Source organism: Xenopus tropicalis, chromosome 1 (assembly GCF_000004195.4).
Source record: "Xenopus tropicalis strain Nigerian chromosome 1, UCB_Xtro_10.0, whole genome shotgun sequence".
Lineage (NCBI taxonomy): Eukaryota > Metazoa > Chordata > Amphibia > Anura > Pipidae > Xenopus > Xenopus tropicalis.
In genome coordinates, this window is record NC_030677.2 from 65,817,635 (window position 1) to 65,841,606 (window position 23,972).

At 39.5% G+C, this 23,972-nt stretch overlaps 1 protein-coding gene across 2 annotated transcripts in view; it reads right to left on the reverse strand.

Annotated features, from left to right (window-relative positions):
- The window catches only part of spata5 (spermatogenesis associated 5), a 231,069-nt gene that overhangs the window by 124,833 nt on the left and 82,264 nt on the right, over positions 1 to 23,972 (reverse strand). Inside the window, exon 15 of one of the 2 annotated variants that reach the window (XM_012955572.3) lies at positions 21,462 to 21,820. The exons of the other annotated variant lie outside the window; for it this stretch is intronic. Within the exon in view, the coding sequence (XP_012811026.2) occupies positions 21,809 to 21,820 (12 nt within the window). The 3' untranslated portion in view covers positions 21,462 to 21,808. Of the gene's footprint in view, positions 1 to 21,461; positions 21,821 to 23,972 lie in introns of those variants that run through there. 2 annotated transcript variants of the gene reach the window in all.

Sequence of the window (23,972 nt, forward strand, 5' to 3'; positions counted from 1 at the left end):
GGCGTATCTTGGCAATATTGCGGAGGAAAAAGCGGCAGGTTTTGGCAGTGTTATTAATATGGTTAGAGAAGGAGAGAGACTGGTCAAAGATAACCCCAAGGCAGCGTGCAGAATTTACAGGGTTAATGGTCATGCCATCAATAGTAATGGTGAAAGGAAGAGGAGGAGGGCGAGGTTGGGGCGGGAAGACCATGAGCTCTGTTTTATCTAGGTTAAGTTTGAGCTGGCGTTGGTTCATCCAGGAGGAGATAGCCAGGAGGCAGTTACCAATTTGGGGTTGACCATCAGCAGTTAGTGCAGGGGCGTCTAAATATATCTGGATGTCATCTGCATATAAGTGGTATTTAAGACCAAAAGAAGAAATAAGGTCTCCTAGAGAGAGAGTGTACAGGGAGAACAGCAGGGGACCAAGCACAGAGCCCTGAGGCACCCCCACACTAAGCGGAACCGGGGTAGCGGATTTGTTAGTAAGAGCGACAGAGAAGGAGCGGTTAGAGAGATAGGAAGAGAACCAGGATGCAGCCTGATCCCGGATACCCAGAGAATAGAGAATTTGCATAAGGACAGAATGCTCGACAGTATCAAAAGCAGAGGAAAGGTCTAGGAGAATGAGGACCGAGTAGCGTCCTTTGGCCTTGGCAGTCTGGAGATCATTTGCCACTCTACATAAGGCCGTCTCAGTGGAGTGCGCAGGCCGAAAACCAGACTGCATAGGGTCCAGCAGATTATGGGTGCAGAGGAAGTTAGTGACACGAGAAAAGACAAGACGTTCCAGGAGTTTAGAGGCTAGGGGCAGGAGAGAGACGGGACGGTAGTTAGATAGGCAGGAAGGGTCCAGTGTAGCCTTTTTAAGAATGGGTTTGACACATGCTTGTTTGAAGAGAGAGGGAAAAGTACCAGAAGCCAGAGAGGAATTGAATATGTGGGTAGGGGCTGGAGTAAGGGCAGGGGCGCACTGTTTTAGTAGGGATGAGGGCATAGGATCCAGCGAGCAGGTAGTGGGCGGAGAGGATCGGAGAAGCTGAGGAACTTCAGACTCTGTTACGAGACTGAAGGAGCTGAATAGGGAGAGAGGAGATTTAGGAAGGTTGAGATTACCGGTATCTGAAGGTTGGGAAAATTGTTTGCGGATAGAATCGACTTTGCTTTTAAAGAAGTCAGCAAAGTCCTGGGGGCTGTGTTCAGATATGATTGATTCATTAGGTGAAGGATGAAGTAGCGAGTTAAATATGGAGAATAAGCGCCGCGGGTTTGATTTATTATTATTTATAAGTGTGTTATAGTATGCTTGCTTGGCCTGGGATAGGGCAGTATTGAGGCACACCATAAAAAATTTATAGTGGAGGAAGTCAGCTTTAACGCATGATTTCCTCCAAATGCGCTCATCAGATCGTGCACAGGAGCGCAGAAATCGCGTCTGAGGGTTAAGCCAGGGACGGGGATTGCGGGCACGACTGCGTTGGGGCTGCAGGGGGGCATGGGTGTTAATTGCAGATGATAAAATTGAGTTGTAGGTATTTACCAGTAACTCAGGATCAGAGGAAGCACAGGAGGAGGAGAGGCTAGAACTAAGAGAGTTAGCGAGAGCAGTTATATCAACCATTCGTGTGTTGCGAATCAGGGTTTTAGGCTGAGAGTTAGAGGGAGAATGAGACACGTGCGAGATAGAAAAGGAGATGAGATGATGATCTGAAAGAGGAAAAGGCTCACTGTTAAATATAGATAGATCTAGATTTTTAGAAAAGACCAGATCTAGAAAATGACCATCCTTATGGGTAGCTGTATTAGTCCACTGCCGGAGATCAAAGGAGGAGGTTAGATGGAGAAATCGAGATGGCCAGGGCTGAGAGGGGTCATCTATATGGCAATTGAAGTCACCTAAAATGATTGCAGGGGTGTCAGAGCATAGAAAAAAAGAGAGCCAGGATTCAAAGTCAGAGAGAAATGTAGCCAAGGATTTTGAAGAAGGAGGTTTGTAAACAACTGCCACCCGCACAGAGAGAGGGTGGAACATCTGAACCGTATGCACCTCAAAAGAAGGAAACCTGAAGTAGGAGGTATAGGGATTAGTTTAAACCGGCAATTGATGGTCTTTTTCACATATTTCAAGGGATACTAAACATATAAATTATGCATGTACCATGTGTCTCAATATAACTTTAATCTGTTCTTTGTAAGAGCCCTGTTTAATAAGGGCCCCACAATAACTAGTATATTCCCTTTAAGTAAACTGTTGGCCTGTTGGTTCAACTGAAATAAATTATATAAGTACTGTAGATATAAACACAGACCAGTCTGTACATGGACAATCATTTTGCAAGTGAGCGTCATCTATTCCAAAAAATATTATATTTATGCAGCATTGCAATGACTTACTCACCACAGATGAGTTTCAGCCAAGAGAGATCATAAGCTATTTTGTGTGACAGAAAGACATGCTAAATAACATGGGACTTGAGCTTAGACTACGCAACAACAAATGCAGTTATTTTAGAAAAGTATTACTTAAGTGCAGGTATGGGACCCATTAACCAGAATGCTCGGGACCTTAAGTTTTACAGATAAGGGATCTTTCTGTAATCTCCACACCTTAAGGGCTCTGGCACACGGGGAGATTAGTCGCCCGCGACAAATCTCCCTATTCGCGGGTGACTAATCTCCCCGAGTTGCCATCAAAGAGCCATCAGTTGCCATCCCACCGGCGAAAATGTAAGCCACCGGTGGGATGGCACACGCGGCGGCGCGATTTCTGCAAATCGCCGAAAATGCCTCGCGAGGCAACTTCGGCGATTTGCCGAAATCGCCTGCACAGCGTGTACCATCCCACTGGCGACTTACATGTTCGTCAGTGGGATGTTAGTTCGGGGACTACAAATCTCCCTTGTCACGGGCGACTAATCTCCCCGTGTGCCAGAGCCCTAACTCTACTAAAAGATTATTTAAACATTAAATAACCCCAATAAGACTGTTTTACCTCCAATAAGGACGATGTATGTTTTATTATTACAGAGAAAAAGGAAATCATTTTAAAAAATTTGATTTATTTATTTATAATTGAGTCTATGGGAGATGGCCTTTCTGTAATTTGGAACTATACGGGTTTCCGGATAAGGGATACCATACCTGTAATACTAATTTTTATTACTTTATTTTACTCCAGAGAAACCGCATATTCTGGGTTTCAGGTTTGGTTTTCTAAAGACCTGTTGAACACAGGGCATTTTGACTGCTAGTGTGCTCTAAGATGGTCCAGTGGCCAAAACTGGAGACACTGGAGCTGTCAAATGGGGATTGCTCAGGTCCAGTGGTTGAAGCAAATGCCTGACATCACTAAGGTCTGTGCAAAAGTGGTCAAAATGCATTTTATGCCACAGGGTTTGTCTGAAACCTAGCCATGCAATTTACACATTACATAACAAGCAAAAAAAGAACAAACAGGGATATTTTACTGTAGCTTGAAAATAAAAATTCCTTATCTGAAACAGTCTTATCTCTGTAACAAATAAGCTGCTGATATGTGACTAGGGAGGAAGAAAAAAACAAACTCCCTAGTAAAGTGAGAATTTGAAAAAAAAAATGTTCCTTTAACATGGTAATTAAAGAAAATGCCATCAGCTAATATAAAAAAAAGTTTCTTCAAAAGCAAGTTCTTCAGAGAGTGTAATTGTGCTAATTTGTTTGACAATACCATATGGAGGGTTGGACAAAATAATATTTTCACATACTTTATTCAAACTACAGCTTTAATTAGCATAACAGTATAGTATTCCTCCGGGTCTTGTGTGTTTTTTTCTTTTTTTCCCTTCATTCAAAGCCCTTGAGTCATTATAAAGTCAATTTCATGATCCTGCACGAAATATTAATGTTCTCAGTTTCCCACTGGCGGGTATGTTTAATTTCAACAAGCTGGGACACGCTATCTAAGCATTAGATCCCTCCATATGGGGATGGCATTTTAGGAAAGATTAGAAAACTAAAACAACAGCTGTAAGGACACTGAGAAACCAACATGTCAGCATTACATTTTAGGCCTGTTTTGCCCTATTCTGCCAGTGCCTATGACAAGGGAGCAGAAAGTAAAACAAGGCAGTACATTAGACATGCTGCCAGCAATAACAACAGCAATAACATGGTTTTACTTCTCAGCTTCTCTTAAAGGAGAACTATACCCCCCGGGCTATAAAAGCCCCCTTAACTAGCACTGCCTTGACCCCCCCTCCTTACCTCTCCCTTATCGCATAGTTTCTAACTTGTTTAAAAACTGTCCCTATCGCTATCCCCAAGCTAATAAAAGAGCAGAGTAGCGCAGCTGCGAACCTGGCCAACATCTTCCCTGCAAGATGCCGGTAGGGACCCTGCTTGTGCATGCACAGTTGGCGGTAGCAGAAAATCTGCTTAAACTGCGCATGCGTAAGAAGGGTCTGTGTCGGCGGTGAGACCCGAACATTGTTCAGTTGCAGGGAAGATGTCGGCCAGATACGCAGCTGCGCTACTCTGCTCTTTTAGCTTGGGGATAGCGATAGGGACAGTTGTAGTCTTGTATAACTTGTATAGTTCTCCTTTAAGTTGATCAATGAATTTGATTCTTCAAATGATTATTCTTTACAAATTCTATCATTTGTAATTTTCAAGTATGGCTGAGACCATACCAAGAGATCTGGCCATTTAAACTGTTATTGAATATTAGCTAATTAAGTACAAAAATGCATATAGTTATTAGAAACCCAGAAATTCATGGGGCGTATTTTTTAATATCGGAGCAGGGTCAGACTGGGGGGTGCAGGGCCCACCGAGGCTGCCGCCGCAGGGGCCCCCACACCCAACACAGGGGCCTCCATCCGGACCCCTCCCCCCAGCATGTGTAGATTAAACTTACTTTCAGCCCATCAGGGGAGGGATCGGTTCTGGCCCAGTCCGACCCTGCATTGGAGACAAACATCACCGGTGATGTTGCCCATAGCAACACATCAGATGTTTTCTAACTTGGTGACTTGGTGTTCAAATCTAAATGCTGATTGGTTGCTATAGGCAACATCACTTTTGTTTGTCTCCAGTGTTAATAAATACTCTCCTAGTGTATTTTGCCCACTAACGTGTGAAGTCATGCTGTACACATATCTGACCAATCAGACGATTAGACAGTAGTTTTTCAAAAGTTTAGTGTAGCAAACTTTCTATTATTATGAACAGACTTGCCTGCAAGAGCTCTGTGTAATACTTTGGATACAGAAGACCCCCCCCCCCCACCTCAATGTAAAAGTTAATAATTTACCACTTACAGTAATACAATAAAATGTGAAGTTAATGAATACAAATAAAATTTTGTACATCATAACAAAACATGTGTAAATACTGTGAAATTGTTTATATTACTGAGTAGCTTTCAGGCCCAACATAGTGTACTGAGTATAGCAAGGGATCAGAATACAAATGAAATCCTTGGTCTTCTGTAATACAAGATGTTGCCCAAGAACTCTGAATAGATTGTAAATGCTGTAAACTAATCTCACTGAACTGGATCTATTTGAGGTTAATGGCTCTTGTGACATATTTGACTTTAAGATAATAAAAAGCAAGTTTTTTTATTATGTTGTATTGATATTGGTCACTGATTACTTAAAGGATAAACTATCTCTGTGCCAGGGGCCTATGGATGAAACTGACTGAAATGAGGGGTGCAGGTTGTACACACATTCACCCAATTTCCCACTTAAATGAATTGTATGTACATTAATACATACATTAATATACAGTATTCTGGCTATATGTTTGTGTTCCCTGCTTACACTATGCAGGCACATACATTCAACTGCAACAGCTGCACCTGACAGCTACAGTATTTGATTGCTTTGTTGTGACAGGATATCAAGAAATATATGTAATGTCAATCAGGGCTGTGCATGGACAGACTGTCATCCATTTTCTTTGAAGGTCACAGGACAAACTGAGAAATTATTTGTGTTTCTATAGAAGATACCTACTCATATAAGCACACAGCTGTGCATGTTTGTAGTCTTTTTTTGTTTGTTTTGGTTAAAAAAAAATTGTATTAAAGGAGCAGTTCAGTATAAAAATGAAACTGGGCAAAATAGATAGACTGCGCAAAATAAAAAAAAGTTTTCAATATAATTAGTTAGCCAAAAATGTAATCTATAAAGGCTGGAGTGGGCAGATGTCTAACATAAAAGCCACGACTTACTCCTTTACAGCTCTCTAAGCTGTTAGCAGCCAGTAGCCAATCAGTCAGAGGGGGGCCATATGGGACATAACTGTTCAGTTAGTTTGCTATTGAATCTGACCTGCGTGCTCACAAACTTACTAAACAGGTATGCCCCATGTGCCCCCCCCCAAAGTCACTGACTAACTAAGAGGTTAGAGAGCTGAGACTTCTGCCCACTCCAGCCTTTATAGATTCAATTTTTGCCTAACTAACTATATTAGAAACCTTTTAAAAAAATTGTATTAAACAATACATTTAAATTACTTTTTAAACTCCTATCTCATTTCCTGGTCCTGCCAAGTCAGTTTGTAGAGGAGTAAGTAGTAAAACAAATTACCAGTCAGCAGATAATCTCTCTGTATAATGAGCTACTACTTATCTCGAAGCCTGGCCAATGCTGCAGCTTAGAGAAGGGAGAAGTTATAAGACCTCATTCTCCATCTGAACAAATGGACAAATGGGGAGTTTTAGAAAAACAAAACAATTACTACTTTATCATAGTGCTTTGTTACTCCTTACAAATTAGGAAAATTTGGTATTTTTATTGTTTAATTACAAAGAATTGATAATACATTTTCAATTAATAACTTTTTGGGCTTATGATTAAGGGTGATGTGCCCGAAACACGTAAGGCATATATCTTGAAGTTACACTGTTTTAAATGGATTGAATAAAAATTATTGTGGAGTTGTGGCCCAACATATTCTTTTTTTGTAAAGTTACTATGTTACTAGGAAAGGAAGATCTGAAAAGGGGTAAAGAGAAACAGGAAGAGTACTTGAGCACTGACATGTCTAAAATAAACATACATTCTAATACAAAGTAATAATACTATGTACAGAGGTAAGACCCGATTAGACTCATGAGAGATAAAATGGAAAGGGTTTTGTGCTACCAGCAAAAATAAATCCTAAAAATGGACACTGCAATACTGTTGCATTTTTACAACCTTATTAACAAAACAGACTGCTCCAAACTTCTGTTTTGTCTCACATTCAAGTTTAGCTACAGACAACATAATGGTTCCAGTTGTTTCAAGTTATCGTTACTGATATTGCTGCCTTACATGTCACGGACACTAATTAGAGGACACAAGCAGCTGTCTTTGAAGGACTTTATGACTGTACCATGTACAGATAGATTTTTGGCATGAAGAAATAACTATACAAGATGTTTGCATTTTCATCTTCAGATAAACAGTTCCACATACAAGACAATACTGTTTGTTTGTTTTTGTTAAATTTAGCTTAAATTTGAATAATAGGTAATGGCATGCAAACGCTAATTGTTTTGCTATATGACAAAAGTTAGCCATACACATTAAGAGCTGCTGATTTGGCCAAGTTCTAAGGCTAATGTCTGGCGATAGATCTCTGTTACAGTGGGTGACTAACCGCTCCAAAATGCCTTTCCACGGGCAACAATAGAAGTCACCAGTGGAAACGCCTACACATTGCTGTGGCTTTCCAAAGTCATGTAAAGTTGCCTGCAGGAGGAAACTTCGCACAACCAAAGTGATGTGTAGGCCTTTTCACTGGCAACTCCTACTGTTGCTGGCGGAAAGGCATTTCAGCGGTAAGTCGCCTGCAGATGCAGAGATCAATCACAGGCCACTAACTCGCTCTGTTGGACATTAGCCTAAATGTGTAAGTGCTGATAGATTCCTCTGCAATCTTCTGATAATTTTGGTCAATAAAATATTTGTTCCCTGCCTCTGCACTGTTTTACCCCTGATTTATATGGTAGAGAGAAAAACTGGAAAAGCCCTCTGCTGCAAATTGTAAGTGACCATCTATACAAATAATCTGGACAAAGTTACATAACAACATGTTTTTTTAAAAACTATAACATGTGCCCAACTGGTGATCTGTTTGCATTTAATATAAAGGCCCAAATTGATACAAAGACAGACAACGCATACGGGTGTCATTATGCCATTATCATGTGAAAACATCGGTGTTTTTGAGTGATGATTGCTCAAAGCCTCATCCATTATCACCTTACTGGACCGTTGCTTCATGCACCATGACCCTGACAATAAGGCCTCTATCAAATGTGAAGATCTGACACCAAGACTTGACCCAAAACAAGTTGTGGAAAGAAAATGCCTGGAAAACATTTTGTTGTTTTATCTTTAATTTCAGAGACTTTTCCTTAGAAAGAATTCCAGTTATTAAGTTGCCACAAGCGCTTTGCGTGACACAAGCTCAGGCTACAGCCACACGGGGCTGATTCTCAGCTTGTGTTTATCACACCAAGGGTGCATATATTTAATCTTCCTTGAAAAAGGTCCCAAGAGAGACTGAAACATCAGATTCACATGGTGTGAAATAAAGTTTTCATAGATTTAATAGCTATACGGTGTATATATTTAATTAATAATGTAATGCTTTTTTGCTAGAGATACTTATATTTTATGGTACTGTTGCTTTAATATATGTTTATTTTTCTAATAGGTAGTAGGTTAAGCAAAATGGGTACAGAGGAGTGAACTTTGAGGAGTTTTAAATAGTTTAGTTCAGCTTAATTAGTACTTGAGTGTCCACTATAAACTTCAGTGTGGCACCAACCCATTATGACCTCCTGGCATTTAGAAGATTTAGAATGGCTTTCATCCTTTCAGCAGGCACTGCAGACACAAAGCACCGAGAGGATTTCATTTCACTATGAATTAGTGCTCTAACATTGAGAACGCCTTTCATCATTGGCTTGTATTGCCTTCAGGTACCTATAAATTCCTAAGCCTTTGTGTAGCTCTTGTCTATCAGACTGTGTCATCAGTTTTACTACAGGCAAGAGACAGACCCACCTCTTCCTGAGACACAGACATAGGACAATTACCAAAGCTACTCTCCACAGTATCAGTCCATATCAGGTCATCATCAACTGCTAATCACCCGGGTTTGCTAAAGTAAACATATAGCAATCTTCACTCTCTCCCTTTTATAACTAGATGATGTTTCACAACTAAAAGCTCCTCTCTCAACATCAATAACCTGGATTAAGTGTCAGTCTTGTTAGTGGGCAAAGTGGTCCTCCAGCATTCCTTTCTGTTCTTCTTGTCCATATCAAGGAGAAAATATTTCCTGTTTATTAGCTTTATGGATTTTCCTTCTACAGGGGGGGGCTTGGCCCCTCAAAGTTACACCTCTGCTGCCTATACAGAATTCCTCATTCAAATAGCTTCTACTCGTTAACTTCATTCATCTAAACATATTATTTTACATTACATTTTTTCTTTAAAATAAATGGGAAAAAATGACTGTAAATTAATTTTTATCTTCGTGTAATCTATATTTACTATGGAATTTCTCACTTGATTATCACACAAAAAGACGAGCCTAAACTAGATTGCCCTACATTTATATTTCTTCCTGGAGTGTTCTGTTCTGTATACATACAGGAAGGACAAGTATTATAATAAATACAATTTTTAAGTATAAATACACAGGTTAAGTGGCATGTGTTATGAGACACAGTAGTGAGAAGTCACTGCCCTGTAAAGCCTAAGTTACTATTTTACATTAGAAAGACAATAAATATGTTTAAATGTCATTTTCCTTAGAGAGATTATAAAATATTCACATCAGTCCCTGCCCCAGTAAAGCTTACAAACTAAAGTCCCTATCAGATACACACATACAAAATGGTTTTATCAGGGACCAGAAAAGCCCACACAAGAACAAGGAGAACAAACTCTTCACAGATGCAGTGGATGGAACCTAGGTGCTGCAATGCCAGCCACTGCGCCACATTCTTCTCACTGCCAAATGGTCCTAGAATTATATAATGATCTAGGGCTTAAGGCAAACATAGCAATTTGCCGCTGAAAATGTGGCAACAAATGGCCTAAAACTGCTCCACATTCCAAAATGCAAATCTTGCACTCTAGTAGTAATGTGCGGGTTGAGATTTTAACCTGCCTGCTCCCAACCCGAACCCTACCGACTCGACTTCCTTCCTCTATTTTTAGACCCGTGCCTGCCCTGCCCCGACATGATGTTGCAAAAGGGGTGGGGCTTGCGGGCGCGGGCCTATAAATAGAGAAGCCGGCAGTGTATGGTTGCAGGCGGGGCGGGCGATCGGAAAGCTCAGTCCGAACCCGCCAGCAACCCGCAGATGATGTGCCAAGGTTGGCCCAAACCCGACGACCCACGGGTCCCATGGGTATTGGCCCGGCCCGAACATCATTAGACTCTAGCCCTCTGCAAATGTTTTGTAAACATATATCAAAGAATTCAAAAATACCTCCAAAAAGGGGTTTATTTACTAAGGGGTGGGTGCTGGAGTAGTAAGGGATGCAACTATTGCAGCCTTTAGGTCATCATATTCTATGCAATTGCACCACCCCCTGCAAAGTGCTAAGTGAACTCTTTGCTTTATACAGGATAGGGAATCTGGCACAGTACATATAGAACAATGCTTAGTGATGAAATGGAATGGAACACAAGAAAGGGGCATACAAGGGGATGACCACATGCAACCCAAGTGCCACCCCTTCTAAGACCATTACAACTAGTGCCAAACCCCTCTTATTGCACTCGTATGCCTCACTATGCTTTATACCAATGGTACAGAGTTTTACCTGAATGGAGGGAAATATTGGGATTAGGGTGCACTTTGTAAATTAAAAAAAACATTTTGCACCTTGTCCTCTATTTAGTAAATTAGGCTTTTTGTCTTCCGTTATGCAATAACAGAGGGAAATGTTGAGCCGCTAATAAATTTCATAGAAGAGAGTTTGAAACCAAAGCAGATGTAACTTTCATTTGAAAAAGAATCCCTTTAGATAAGCTGCAGTGCAGGAACTATCTGTAAAACCCAGAACCATTTCTACAATGTAAATAAGCATGAAGCAGATTCTTGATTAACCTACTTATGGAACTCATTTGCTCTTCACACAGATAAACCCAAAGCAAACACTGGCTGTTTATTTGTTAGTCTATGGATTCGTTTTCATAGGAAGGAAAGCAGGAAGACATGAAGGACGTGCTGAGAAGCAAACTGCACAACAAACCGATGTCAGGGTCAGGCACCTGACCTGTTCTAGAAAGAAAAGCCCTCTGTCCCTCACATGATCTCTTTTACAGTGTGTGCCATAAGGGAGGAAGAAGGTCACATTGAACTGATAATAATTAAATCAGGATATATCCATATATACAACAATCGTTTACACAGGGCTGCTAGCAGCAGGATATCTTCTTGATGTTGGCACGCTTTCACTGATAATTCAGAAACTCTATCCAAGGATACATATAGTGCAAAAGTTGTCAAATTATTAACTAAAAAGCCTTACAGAATAAGCTTGGGCTACTTACATTGACAACTGTTAGTTTAAGGCAATGACACATGGTTAGATTTGTCGCCTGTGCTTCAATCTGTGATACTGTGGGTGACAAATCTACCGAAAATGATTTGCCGTAACATAACATTACGATTGCCAGAACAAAATTCTCACTGCAATCTGGCTTTATCTCGGGAAAAAACGAAAGGAGGCAATTTCCTGCGATTAATTCATATCGCCGTAAGTAATGTGTTTTACATAATAAATATGCTCTACTGTGGGTGACATATCTCCCAAAAATTACTTGCCATAGCATAACACATTACATTGCGGTGATCTAGCTTAATGGTAGTGCAGATTAATAATACAGTTTTGTCATTGCCCCAAGAGTCACTCCAGGTTTAGGCTGATGTGCCACAGAGCAATTCAGTCGGCCAATCTCTTGCTCCCGCCTGTAAGCAACTTCACGCGACTTCAGAAAACCGAAGCAATGCATAGGCCTTTCCTCTGGCAATTCCCTTTGTTGCCGGTGGAAGGGCATTTAGAAGAGATTAGTTGCCCACAGTAGCAGAGTTTTATCAAGGGCAAATGTGGGACACTAGAAGTCAGAAGTCCACCAAAAGGTTTGTTTGAAAAAATTACACCCCTTCCCCCAGTTGTAGCCTTTGTTAAGCTTTGAGAGAAGGATCAGTATATTGTATTAAGGGCTCAGTGGATTGGTATTTTGTTTTATTCACCTTGTAAGAACCAGAAAATTGAAATGACTCTCACTTTCATTCTTTCCCTCTTTAGTGCAAGAAATAATAAAAAACATCAATGCTTCTTTATAAAAATAATGGGCAAAAAGTATGCACCACACAAGCCCTATTCATTAAACTAATGGTGAAAAAACAGGGTATACTACACAGGCTAGGGTCACACAGTTGGTCTAGGTTGCCTAAGGTGTCCTTTTCTGTGCAGAGCTGGTATACCAAGCATCATTGTGCAGCCATCTATCGGAGGGACACAGATTCCCAAGTAACTAGCAAGGGTTTCTCAGAAAACTCTGTCTGCCCCTTTCCCAGAGGTGACTGTGGTAACACTCATCCATGTTAATGCAACCACTGGTAGGAAGTGCCTGTAGGGCACTTTATGATACTTGCGCAACATCTCCAGGCACAGCTGCCCTTCATACTTCACTTCAGTGGAACTGGGACTAGTTGCAGTAGAAGGTAAATAAAACATTTTTGAAATTCATCTCAGAAAAAGTGAGATAAAATTCTGCTTGGTATTACATAGTGTAACTATTTAAAGAATAAAGCACAGTGGAAACAAATATTTTTTAACGTGCATTTAATCCCTTCAGGCCACATTTAAGACTTCATGAAAGATTAATGAATAGTGTTTGTTCTTTTGTTCTGAAATTTCCGGTTGTGGATTATTTTTAGTCTACTTCAAAATAAACACCGACTCTGTGAAGTCTTTAGAAAGGATGGTGTATGGCTCTCCGTAATCGCTCAGCTTTATCATCACTTTGTGGTTTACAGTAGATACACAATCTCAAGCTTCGCACATTATTTCTTGTATCCTAATGTGATGCTTTGCTCCCAAATGTAATTCTATCCCACGTACCTCTTGAGAGCCTGGCACCCACTGAGGCACAATGTTTATAAAACAACACTTTTAACTTTAGCAATGACAGAACAAAGGAACAGAGCATCAAAAGTTCTCGGCACTTACCACTTCAAACGTACATTAATGTTTATAATTATGGCTGCCTCTTGTTTAGAAAATGAGAATTTCTAATCACAGTGAGGGCAAGCAGCTTCCTTAAATCAAACTTTGATGGAGTGGAATCTGAATTTACATGAGAGTATAGAGAAATCAAAACAGCTGTGGCCGCTAATGTGAGTGCAATACAACACACACCTATATATACACACATCCGAAAGTACTCAAAGACAAGGGAAGGACCAATTAATTAGAAAATTTACAGCATCCCCTCATGTGAGTGGTTTCAGACTGTGTGACTGTTTGAGAAAATTAAAGGGATACTGTCATGTCATGTTTTATGGTATACATTTTATTTCTAAATTACACTGTTTACATAGAAAATAATAAACTCTGCCATATAAAATTGTATTCTTAAACCAACAAATGTAATTTTTTTAGTTGTAATATTGGTGTGTAGGCAGCCATATCAGTGCATTGTGCTTGATCCTGAGCTTTTAAAAGGAGCCAGTGCCACTGATTTCAGGTAATCTATTGTTTCTCTTACTGCCATGTAACTGGAGGAGTCCCAAGCCGGACTTGGATTTCTTACTATTGAGTTCTATTCTGACATCTATTGCGAGCTGCTATCTTGCTTCCTTCCCATTGTTCTGCTGATCGGCTGCTGGGAGGGGGTGATAGAGAAGCTCTATTAACTGGTGCGTTTTGGGAGAAAAATATGTTTTCCCATGCCAGTATTCCTTTAAACAGGAAGCACCCAGAATTTGCTTTTGACTTGGTTAGTGCCAGTACTAGTTGTATATTTTACACACGCACGCACGCACGCACACGCACACGCACACGCACACGCACACGCACACGCACACGCACACGCACACACACACACACACACACACACACACACACATATATACACCATTTAGTAGATAGTTCGGATTTATATTATTTCTACCAAAGTGCATAACTTTGCACTTATCAACACTGAACCTCATTTTCCAGTTTGCTGCCCAGTTTTCCAGTTTTGTCAGATCTCTCTGCAAAGCGGCAGCATCCTGCATGGAAGTTTTTTTGTTTTGCACAATTTAGTGTAGTCAACAAAACAAGAAAGTAAAATACCAATTTTATCATTCAAATCATGTATGTATGTATGTACAGTAGAATACATTAATACAAACAGGGGGTTAATAAGATAATAGATAAATGCAAAGTATAACAATAAATACAAATAAATACAAGATACAGCTACAGTTGCAAAGTTAAGAGTCAAAAACACAAGAGGATGGAGGTCCCTGCCCTGTAGAGCTTACAATCTATATGTAAGCTCTGTATTGATGGTAAGTAAAGAGCAACAGCGGAGAACTAACAAATATTTGTATTCCTATTTCCTTTCAGGCAGCATCTTGACAGCTCGGCTCTCCATAAGTATACTTTATGCTTGCAAACCCTTCACTCGAGTATATTTTACTTACACAGCCCATTTACATATACAATACAAGGAAAATATATGTTCCAGACAGAAAACTTTGAAAAGTGCCCTACCAAGCAAATAGATTGTGAATATGACTGGCTCTGCAGTTAAAATATAGGTATTCAGCTAACATAACAAACACTTACTACAGTAACTGACCCAAAGGAATCCTGCAATCCTTGGTAGATTAAACAAAAACAATTATTCCCCTTGACAGCCAACTGGGAACACTTTCCTTACTCTAATTGCAACAGCTTCCAGCAGGCTTCTGTAGGCCAAAATTAACCTAGGTTTTCACTAGGTACAGTTGCCGGAGGCTTGCAGGCATATAATTCCAATCATGGTTAATTATGAAGCTATAAGGCCTCTCTCCGGAACAGTCTGATGACAGGTATTTACCGTGGCTTGCCACAGGAAATCGAATTTACATTCATGAGCATAACTGAAGCACAATTATGAAGTGGAATGTTAGAAAACGGTCACATTCAGATATAATGAAAAGCTGCCCTGTTGAATAACAATAAATGTTACGTTTTGTCACTGACAATGTGCAATGAACAGACTGAAGGCTTTTCAAAAGATAGAAACCAATATTTTAAACAGACCTGGGCCAGGCCCAGGTAGAGGAGATCTATGCAGCACACAAACTGTGCCGCAGATTCTTGGGCAAAACCCATCAAACACCCTCTGCAAGGAACACTGAAGGAAGTAAGAAGCATTCAGGGCACATAACCATAGGCTTCCAATTAAGTCTTTCCTTATATACCCTGTAGGCACAAGGTCATTTTTTTTTTTTTACAGTACTTTTCATGTGAATATTATTCTATTTTTTAAACATACTTCTAGCACATAGTAGTCCGTTCTTGTTCCCTGAATGTACATGAATAGCCATGGTTAGGTGACAAAAAATGAGGAATACATTTTAAAACAACCAGGGGGTTAGGGATCTTCTGTGCAATTTTCCTGAATTTATCCATAGGGAACACTCACTCTCTTTAAGAAAAAAGTCTGATGCTACCTTCTGGAGCACTTAAACATTATTTTCCCTAGTCCAGCGCTTAAAGGCAAATGCCCATACCTGGTGCACTCTTACCTTCCAATTTGTGCCTGAATGTTACCCAACCACTTAGACTGTAAGATCTACAGGGCAGGGACCTCCTTCCTACTGTGTCTCATACCACATGGCACTTACTCCCTGTGTATTTATACTTATTTATTGCATTTATTACAACACTTGTCATCCCTGTGTCATAACTGTGTATACTGTAAGATTGTACAGTGCTGCGTACCCTTGTAGCGCTTTATAAATAAAGTTATACATACATACATAAATACAATTTGTTAAGCCTTTGGGGTCATTTTCAATCAAGGCTGAATTCAGATTTTCCAAATTAATGTATTGGTAAGAGAGTTACTTACATAACTTTGGTATGCATTCCAAGAAAGGAGGCTGTTCTACAAACTACTGCAAATGTTAGTCAAAGTCACTTCCTCTCGCCATGTATCAGCAGAAAGAAATATACAATGCAGGAAATTTAAGCGGTGCGCGGAATGCTCCCTTCTTCAACTCTGCAATCGACAGTTCATGCCTTTGGCATTACAATAATCTTATCCCCTATCCTCTTATAACAACATAGGAAATTATTTCCTGATTTTTTTTGCTTGATTTTTCTGCAATTAGATATTACTGAATGGAGTTCATGACAAAAATATTTGGATTTGTATGAACACAATTAAATTCTATTTTTTTAGAGATATGAGATCCAATAGTCCTAAGTGATGATAGAAAAGCCCTTGGAATATCCAACTGAAACAGTGCCGGGCGTAAAGAAATCTTCCAAGAACTCCATCTGTCTGCAATACAAACACATGGAAGGGTTCAGCCGTTTAATGCCAGAGGGGCTCAGTTATTGGTGCTCCTCATTGTTTGGGTTATTCTACCTAAAGAATATTTATATATAAGGTTCCAACATACTAAGAATATTATTTATTAGTGAGCCAGTGCAAAAAATGTCAAGGAATATAAATTATCATTATGTGATATGTGGATGTGAGAATTTAGTCACCATCCCCATCATTATTAAATAATTAGCCAGATTCTAATTTAATTCTGATTTAGCTATAAATTTTGGAGTTTGTGAGATAATCAATTAGATTATATTTTTTCAACAAACTGAATCTGCCACATTATTCTTGCATTATTCCAATATATGCACTCCCTACAGTGCAATGCCGATGTGCCTTAGGTTAATGCCCACGGAGAGATTACTCCCCTGTGATAAATCTATAAAAAATGCCTTTCAGACGACAACAGAGTGAAGGGCTGGTGGAGAGGCATAGGCGTTGTTTTGTTTTTCCGAAGTTGCTCAACGTTTCCTCCTGCAGGCAACTTTCCCCGACTTCGGAAAACGAAGTAACGTATATGCCTTTCCAGCAATTCACTTTATTCAGAGATGGTTTTCTAGATGGAAGAGATTTTAAAGGCAATGTTAAGAGAGAGAGGCAGAGGACCATCTTTTTAAGGGCTTGAGACGATAATGCACGACTGGAACATTTAATATATCAAAACTGTAACAATAATTCGTCATCTCTAGAAACCATACTTTTAAGCTGTGCAGGAGAAAGAGGACCTTTTGAACAGAAAGTCCTGGCATACAGGAGACCCAAATTACAGAAAATTTACAGATCTTTTATCTGTAAAACCCCAGGTTGTGAGCATTCTGTATAACAGATCCTATGCCTGTACTTGTTGGGTAGTGTTTTAACATGAATAAACGCTAGAAGGTGACTTACCTAGCCAAAACAGAAAGTTACTGTAAGGTTACCTTATTTCTGTATATGTTCAATTTTACCCCTAAAAGACCTTACTAAGGTAAAGGGAGGGACCGCATTACCATCTTGGTAATTATGGGTTCTGGGGGAATCCTTTTTCAAGTTCTTTCATTGAAACTAAAAGATGGTAAGTTTCTCTTATGGCCTGGGTACTACTTTTCTGTGACTCTTATTGCAATCACATAGGAAGACGCAACCACCCTACCTAGACCACAGGGCCCAGAGGATGTCCTTGTGGACCTAAGATTCCTAACAACCTCTACTTATTTCCATGACTGACAGACATTTTTTTTTATATCTTTGGCTGTCCTTGGATGTCATATTCTCTTGTGGGCCATAGAAGGTTCAGGCTGATCATTTTTGCATGGATTTTGCCAAAGAGCCAAGGAAGTGAATAAACATGAAAGCAGATAGAGTAAGTAGAATATTTATTTATATACACAATTGCATTGTTTCCATATAAAACTATTAATTTGAGTTGAAACTAAAAAGCAAGCTAGATGACATTTCAAATCCTCAGGAATTTGTTTGACCTCCTGTCGACAACTTGCAACATACAGACAGCACAGACGTTTTTGCCAATCCAAAGCTTTTGTGGATGAGTTTTGTTTTTTTCTCCCTCTTACAAAATTGTCTGGTGCCAGCAAACATGAGCCTGATGTGCCCGAGGATATGGAGTTTGGTCTGTCTGCATACAATTACCCCTTTCCTGGTTTTAATAAATCTCTTTAAATGACCCTTAAGCTCTGTTTTTGTTCTTCAGTAACAAGGGACCTGTTACTGTTGGACTCTGAAGAGGAAGGAAGAGGGAAAGCAAATGGAAAACCTGCCAAGCCCACAAATGTTTCAGCTGAAGGATCCCCAGGAGAATCGGCTTTATAAGATAGTCACTAACTTTATAACAGAGAACTTGCTTTCCTTCCCATGTTGCTGATTTCCTTTGTTCTCTTAATCAGAATATGCCTGGGTGCATCTGTTTTAATAATGAACTTGGTAATAAATTTTAGAGACCGATGATTTTTTTTTTTATCTTTATGCAAGCTACACAGATCTTATAACAAATGTTCCTATGTTTCCAAAATACCTTAATTTTATTGCCCATAATACTGCCCTGCACCAGCTATGCAGTTTTCTTTCATACAAGAGATGCACCATTGATTATTCATAACTGAAGTACTGTGAATATTTTTTATTACTTATATATACATATTTATACTTATTTTGCATTAAGAGAAATACTTTGAGTGTGTGGGGGGGGGGGGGTCCACTGATTTCTTAAGAGATAACATAAATCAGACTGATTGCATTTGTTTTAATAATACAAATAGAAAATTTAGCTTTGGAGCGTATAGGGGTCGTTTGCCATCTAACTGAAAAGGGTGCAATATGCCTCTTCAGAATTGCCCAACGATCAGCTGGTTGTGAATAGCCTAAATTTAAGATCCCAGTGGGCTGAAAGAAGATTTAGACCTTTAAGAGTGGTTTCAGGCCTGGGAAGAAATAACATTTTCCCTGGGGCCCAGTTTCACAGTTCAGTTACATATTACTATTTGTGTAAAAACTCTCAAGTAGTGTTGATAGCTTTAGTTCAGGAACAGGTCTCTTTTTTACTCTTTCACCTTGCATTGAACTTGTGCTGATCACTATCAGAATGCAGGGTCCTACATGTGCTACAATTCTAAAATGTCAGTGGGAAAAAGCAGAAGAAAGTGGTCACGTATGGTATTACATGCTCTTTTTAAGCCGTGTCTATCTTCGAATCGCTTTACTTTATAAAGCTTACACCACTGATGACAGGTCAGGTCACAGGCCAACATTTTGCCAACCAATGCACCACTAATACCCAACCATAAGTTACAATTACACTGATTTAACACGCCCACCTGACTTCTTTGTTGGCAGATTATATATTTCAAAATAAGAGAACCTACCCATGCTTTCTTTATGAACTACAGAAAAAAAAAAATGAAATTTTACTTAAGTTATGAATATGGGCCCACAAAACATGTGTCATGCCCCCAGTGTGAATGAAAATGTAGGGTAAGATTTAAATTAAATGACAGGTTAGATCCTAAAAATGAAAGGTACTCCAAACAAGAAATTGTAACCATTATTGAGAATGAACTTTGGCTATAAGGCGTATGTAGATTATAGAAACCTCGTAGGCTGCTACTTGGTTCATCAAGGGAGATACATTTACAATGTAACTCCATAGTATATAGCAAATTATGTTGTTACTGAGAATCTCTGTAACAATAATTATAACATATTTACAGTTCCCCTATCCATAAGCCATGTTTTGGCAACTGAACACTGTTCTGTCAGTACTGTCTCTGATTTTCAGGGAACCTGCTACAAATGCTCCCCACAATGCACTGACATCTTTCATGGCAAATACTATGCATTCTCTTGTTCCTGTAACATGTGCCTTGTCAACGAGGCATTTCAATAGAATCAAATCAAGACTCAACAAACCTCTTAATAAAAGTCTCACCAGTCTGATCAAACACTACAGTCCAATTGCCCTTATAGGTACTCATACTCAAACTTTCTCTGTACGCCTTCCAATGTACCACTCAGACAGAACTCTTTCTCCTCCCTAGTGTTTACCTTTATGCTTGGATACATTTACCCTTGCATTCTGTCTTACATAACTCCCTATTTTCTTTATCTCTAGCAAGCACTGGATATGTGTGTGTAGATGTGTGTGTAGGTGTGTCAATGTCTCATTATATTTAGATATATTTATTATGCCATGTTATTTCATAAATTCAAACCTAACAGTTTCAGCAGTGGCAAATGACCCCTAAATAACACACCCCAATTTCTTTAAATAAATGACCAAGAACTCACAAACACCCCACTGGTTGACCCCTAATTTTGTTGAAACCCTCAGCACATGCCCCACCCCCATGACCCACAAATCTCACATTTATACTTCTTGCAGCCCACTCTGCCATAGGGTCCTTTATTGTACCCCACAATGCCAGCTTTGCATTTGCAGACACACAGAGTACATACAGACTCCTTCTGCTCTGGTGGGAATCAAACGCAGCCCCAGCTAGACCTTTGCATATTGTAATGTTTTAACTGTCCATATTTTGGTTCTGTCTCTGACAGATTTAAAGTTTATAGAATACATTGTCGCTATTTCAAAGATTTGTGTACTTTTACAAAAATGATGATGGCCATACACAGAAAGGCCCTGTACAGTGTCCAGCTAATGAGCCTCACGCATATGGTATATCAGCAGAAGAATTTAAGCCTGCCTTATGAATGAACCAGCTAATAGCAAAAGATATTGATCACGATTGTTCAGGCAGCATACATTTACCAGAAATCATACAGAATGAAGTTTAATTTGATCTCATTTGTGCATTCATACATTTTTTCAAATGCCTTAATTAATGCCATTATTTTACAACACAACCTTGTATAACCAACAGAAGTCAATGGGGCCAATTAAGGTTGCAGTTGTATAAAGATGTGCAAAAAGTAGCACCACATAGCAGTGCTTTTTTTTTGCATTTTTTTTGTCAAGCTAACACCTCTTTTAACACCAGAATTAATAATCATCATAATCATTAGAGTTTTATAAAAACTCAGGATTTTACACAGTGTTAATGTGATGATATTTGGTCTATTTCAACAGTTCACACCTTTATAAATATGGCCCTTGATATTCCAAGGCACATAACATATAAGAAATCTAAAGATCCAATAAGTGGAACATCTGTTTAATGATGTGTTAACAATTAACTCAACACCAGTATCATTTGAAATAAAAAAATACAATAAACTGTGGTTTTCTGTGCCTTTCAACATTGCAGTCACTCTTCAAACTATTTTCATCCATCTATCTATCTATCTATCTATCTATCATCTATCTATCTATCTATCTATCTATCTATCTATCATCTATCTATCTATCTATCTATCTATCGTCTATCTGTGATAGTTCCTGTACCTATAGGCATCTGCCTGTCTGTGTATATATGCACAGTGACTGGGAGGCTTCCATTTAGCTTTGTATTATGGCTTTCTTTGTTCTGCAACATGCCACTTACCTCCTGCTCTGGCATTCCTAACTAGATGTTTATATTCTCACAGCTTTTTGGAAATGGGTGATTATTATGATTGTAGATGTTGTTTGAAATAACACAGTAGACTCCTCCATGCACGCAACCTTCAGAAAGAGAACAGAAGCCCTCCCCCTTTTGTAGGAGCGAGGTGCACAACTTGTAAGAGCATGCAGTGCCAGCCATGCACCCAGGATGTGCAGTGTGAGCCTTATTCACAACAATCTCTGGAAATGGAGTAAAGGCAAAATTGTTATAAAGTGTTCTCTGCAACAGCTGTTCCCAGCGTAACAGTTAAAAGTTGTTGTGCAAAAACACAATAATGATTCTAATTGACAGGTTATAGTATCTCAGGAAAGTGGTACAGGCCCTGCTATGTACTGCCCATGTCACAGCATTCTTTGGCTCATAGGTGCTTCTGTGGGTAGATTTTCTCAATGACAAGAAATTTAGCCTTAGTTAACCTTAGTTAGTTAGTTTAAAAAAAAATACATTGCCAAGCCTCTTCACATAATTTTTCAGGATTCGTTGAGGTCTGGCATGGTGCCGAGAGACTGGCGAATTGCTAATGTGGTGCCGTTATTTAAAAAGGGATCCCGCTCTCAGCCTGAAAACTATAGGCCTGTTAGTCTGACATCAGTAGTGCGAAAGATTTTGGAAGGGGTAATAAGGGATAGGGTACTTGAATACATTGCAGTTCACAATATTATAAGTTTGTGCCAGCATGGTTTCATGCGTAACAGATCTTGCCAGACTAATTTAGTCGCTTTTTATGAGGAGGTGAGTAGGAACCTTGATACTGGAATGGCAGTTGATGTCATCTACTTGGACTTTGCTAAAGCGTTTGATACAGTACCTCACAGAAGGTTAATCAAATTGAGGAATATTGGCCTGGAACATAATAGTTGTAATTGGATATAGAACTGGCTGAAGGATAGATTACAAAGAGTAGTGGTAAATGGAACATTTTCTAATTGGACCAGTGTGGTTAGTGGAGTACCACAGGGGTCAGTCCTTTGCTTTTTAACTTGTTTATTAATGACCTGGAGGTGGGCATAGAGAGTACTGTTTCTATTTTTGCTGATGACACTAAATTGTGCAAAACTATAAGTTCCATGCAGGATGCTGCCCCTTTGCAGAGCGATTTGACAAAATTGGAAAACTGGGCAGCAAACTGGAAAATGAGGTTCAATGTTGATAAGTGCAAAGTTATGAAATAATATAAACGCAAACTATCTACTGAATGGTAGTTTGTTGGGGGTATCCTTAATGGAGAAGGATCTGGGGTTTTGTAGATAACAAGTGTCATTCTGTGGCTACTAAAGCAAATAAAGTGCTGTCTTGTATAAAAAAGGGCATCAGAGGCCACCCCTTTAGATTAGAGGAACGGAGCTTCTATTTGAAGCAGTGTAGGTGGTTTTTCACAGTGAGGGCAGTGAGGTTGGGGAATGCCCTTCCTAGTGATGTGGTAATGGCAGATTCTGTTAATGCCTTTAAGAGGGGCCTGGATGAGTTTTTGAACAAGCAGAATATCCAAGGCTATTGTGATACTAATATCTACAGTTAGCATTAGTGGTTGTATATATAGTTTATGTATGTGAGTGTATAGATTGGTAAGTATAGGCTGTGTGTGCTGGGTTTACTTGGAAGGGTTGAACTTGATGGACTTGATGGGTCTTTTTTCAACCCTATGTAACTATGTAAAAAAAACATGCACAAATTGCGATGGGAGGTCAGCATTCTAAGCAAATGTTAAGCTAGCACTTTTTTTTTCACAGCACAGTAAATGCGTTTAATATAATCACAATATATACTGCCTGCACAAGAAGACTCTACAACATTTTGGAAAGTGAAAATGTGGGTAACTATGGTATTTTCATTGATATAGAATACAGCAGTTCAGTCATGCTTGAATCCTGATCTAGTCAAAGAGGGACCCAATGGACACTCACTTCTTGACTCTCTACCTGCATTGCTGGCCTAGAGCTGCACTGCACAGAGAGTTACAGGTGAAATGCTTAGCAATGTGGAATTCTGCAGTGCAGCCTGCTGCTATGAACCTCTACTGCAATGACTTGACTATCAGCACAACTGCACATAATGTTTATTAGATGTTTTTTACCACGCAAGTGAAATGTTGTTACAAGCAAAGTAAACATGTATTTTACCAATGATTACATTGCTCTGTTTAACCAATTTCTGTTTATTTATCCAAATATTTATCCAAAACCCCAGTGCACCTGCAGCATGAATGGAAGTTTTGGCCTTCACATACACTGTACCACCGGTTTATGTAGGTCTACAGTGGTTTCAGTGCCAACATATGAACATCACCAGGGGCTGGGTTGGGCTGGGCTGGGGTTCAGCCAAAATGCCAGT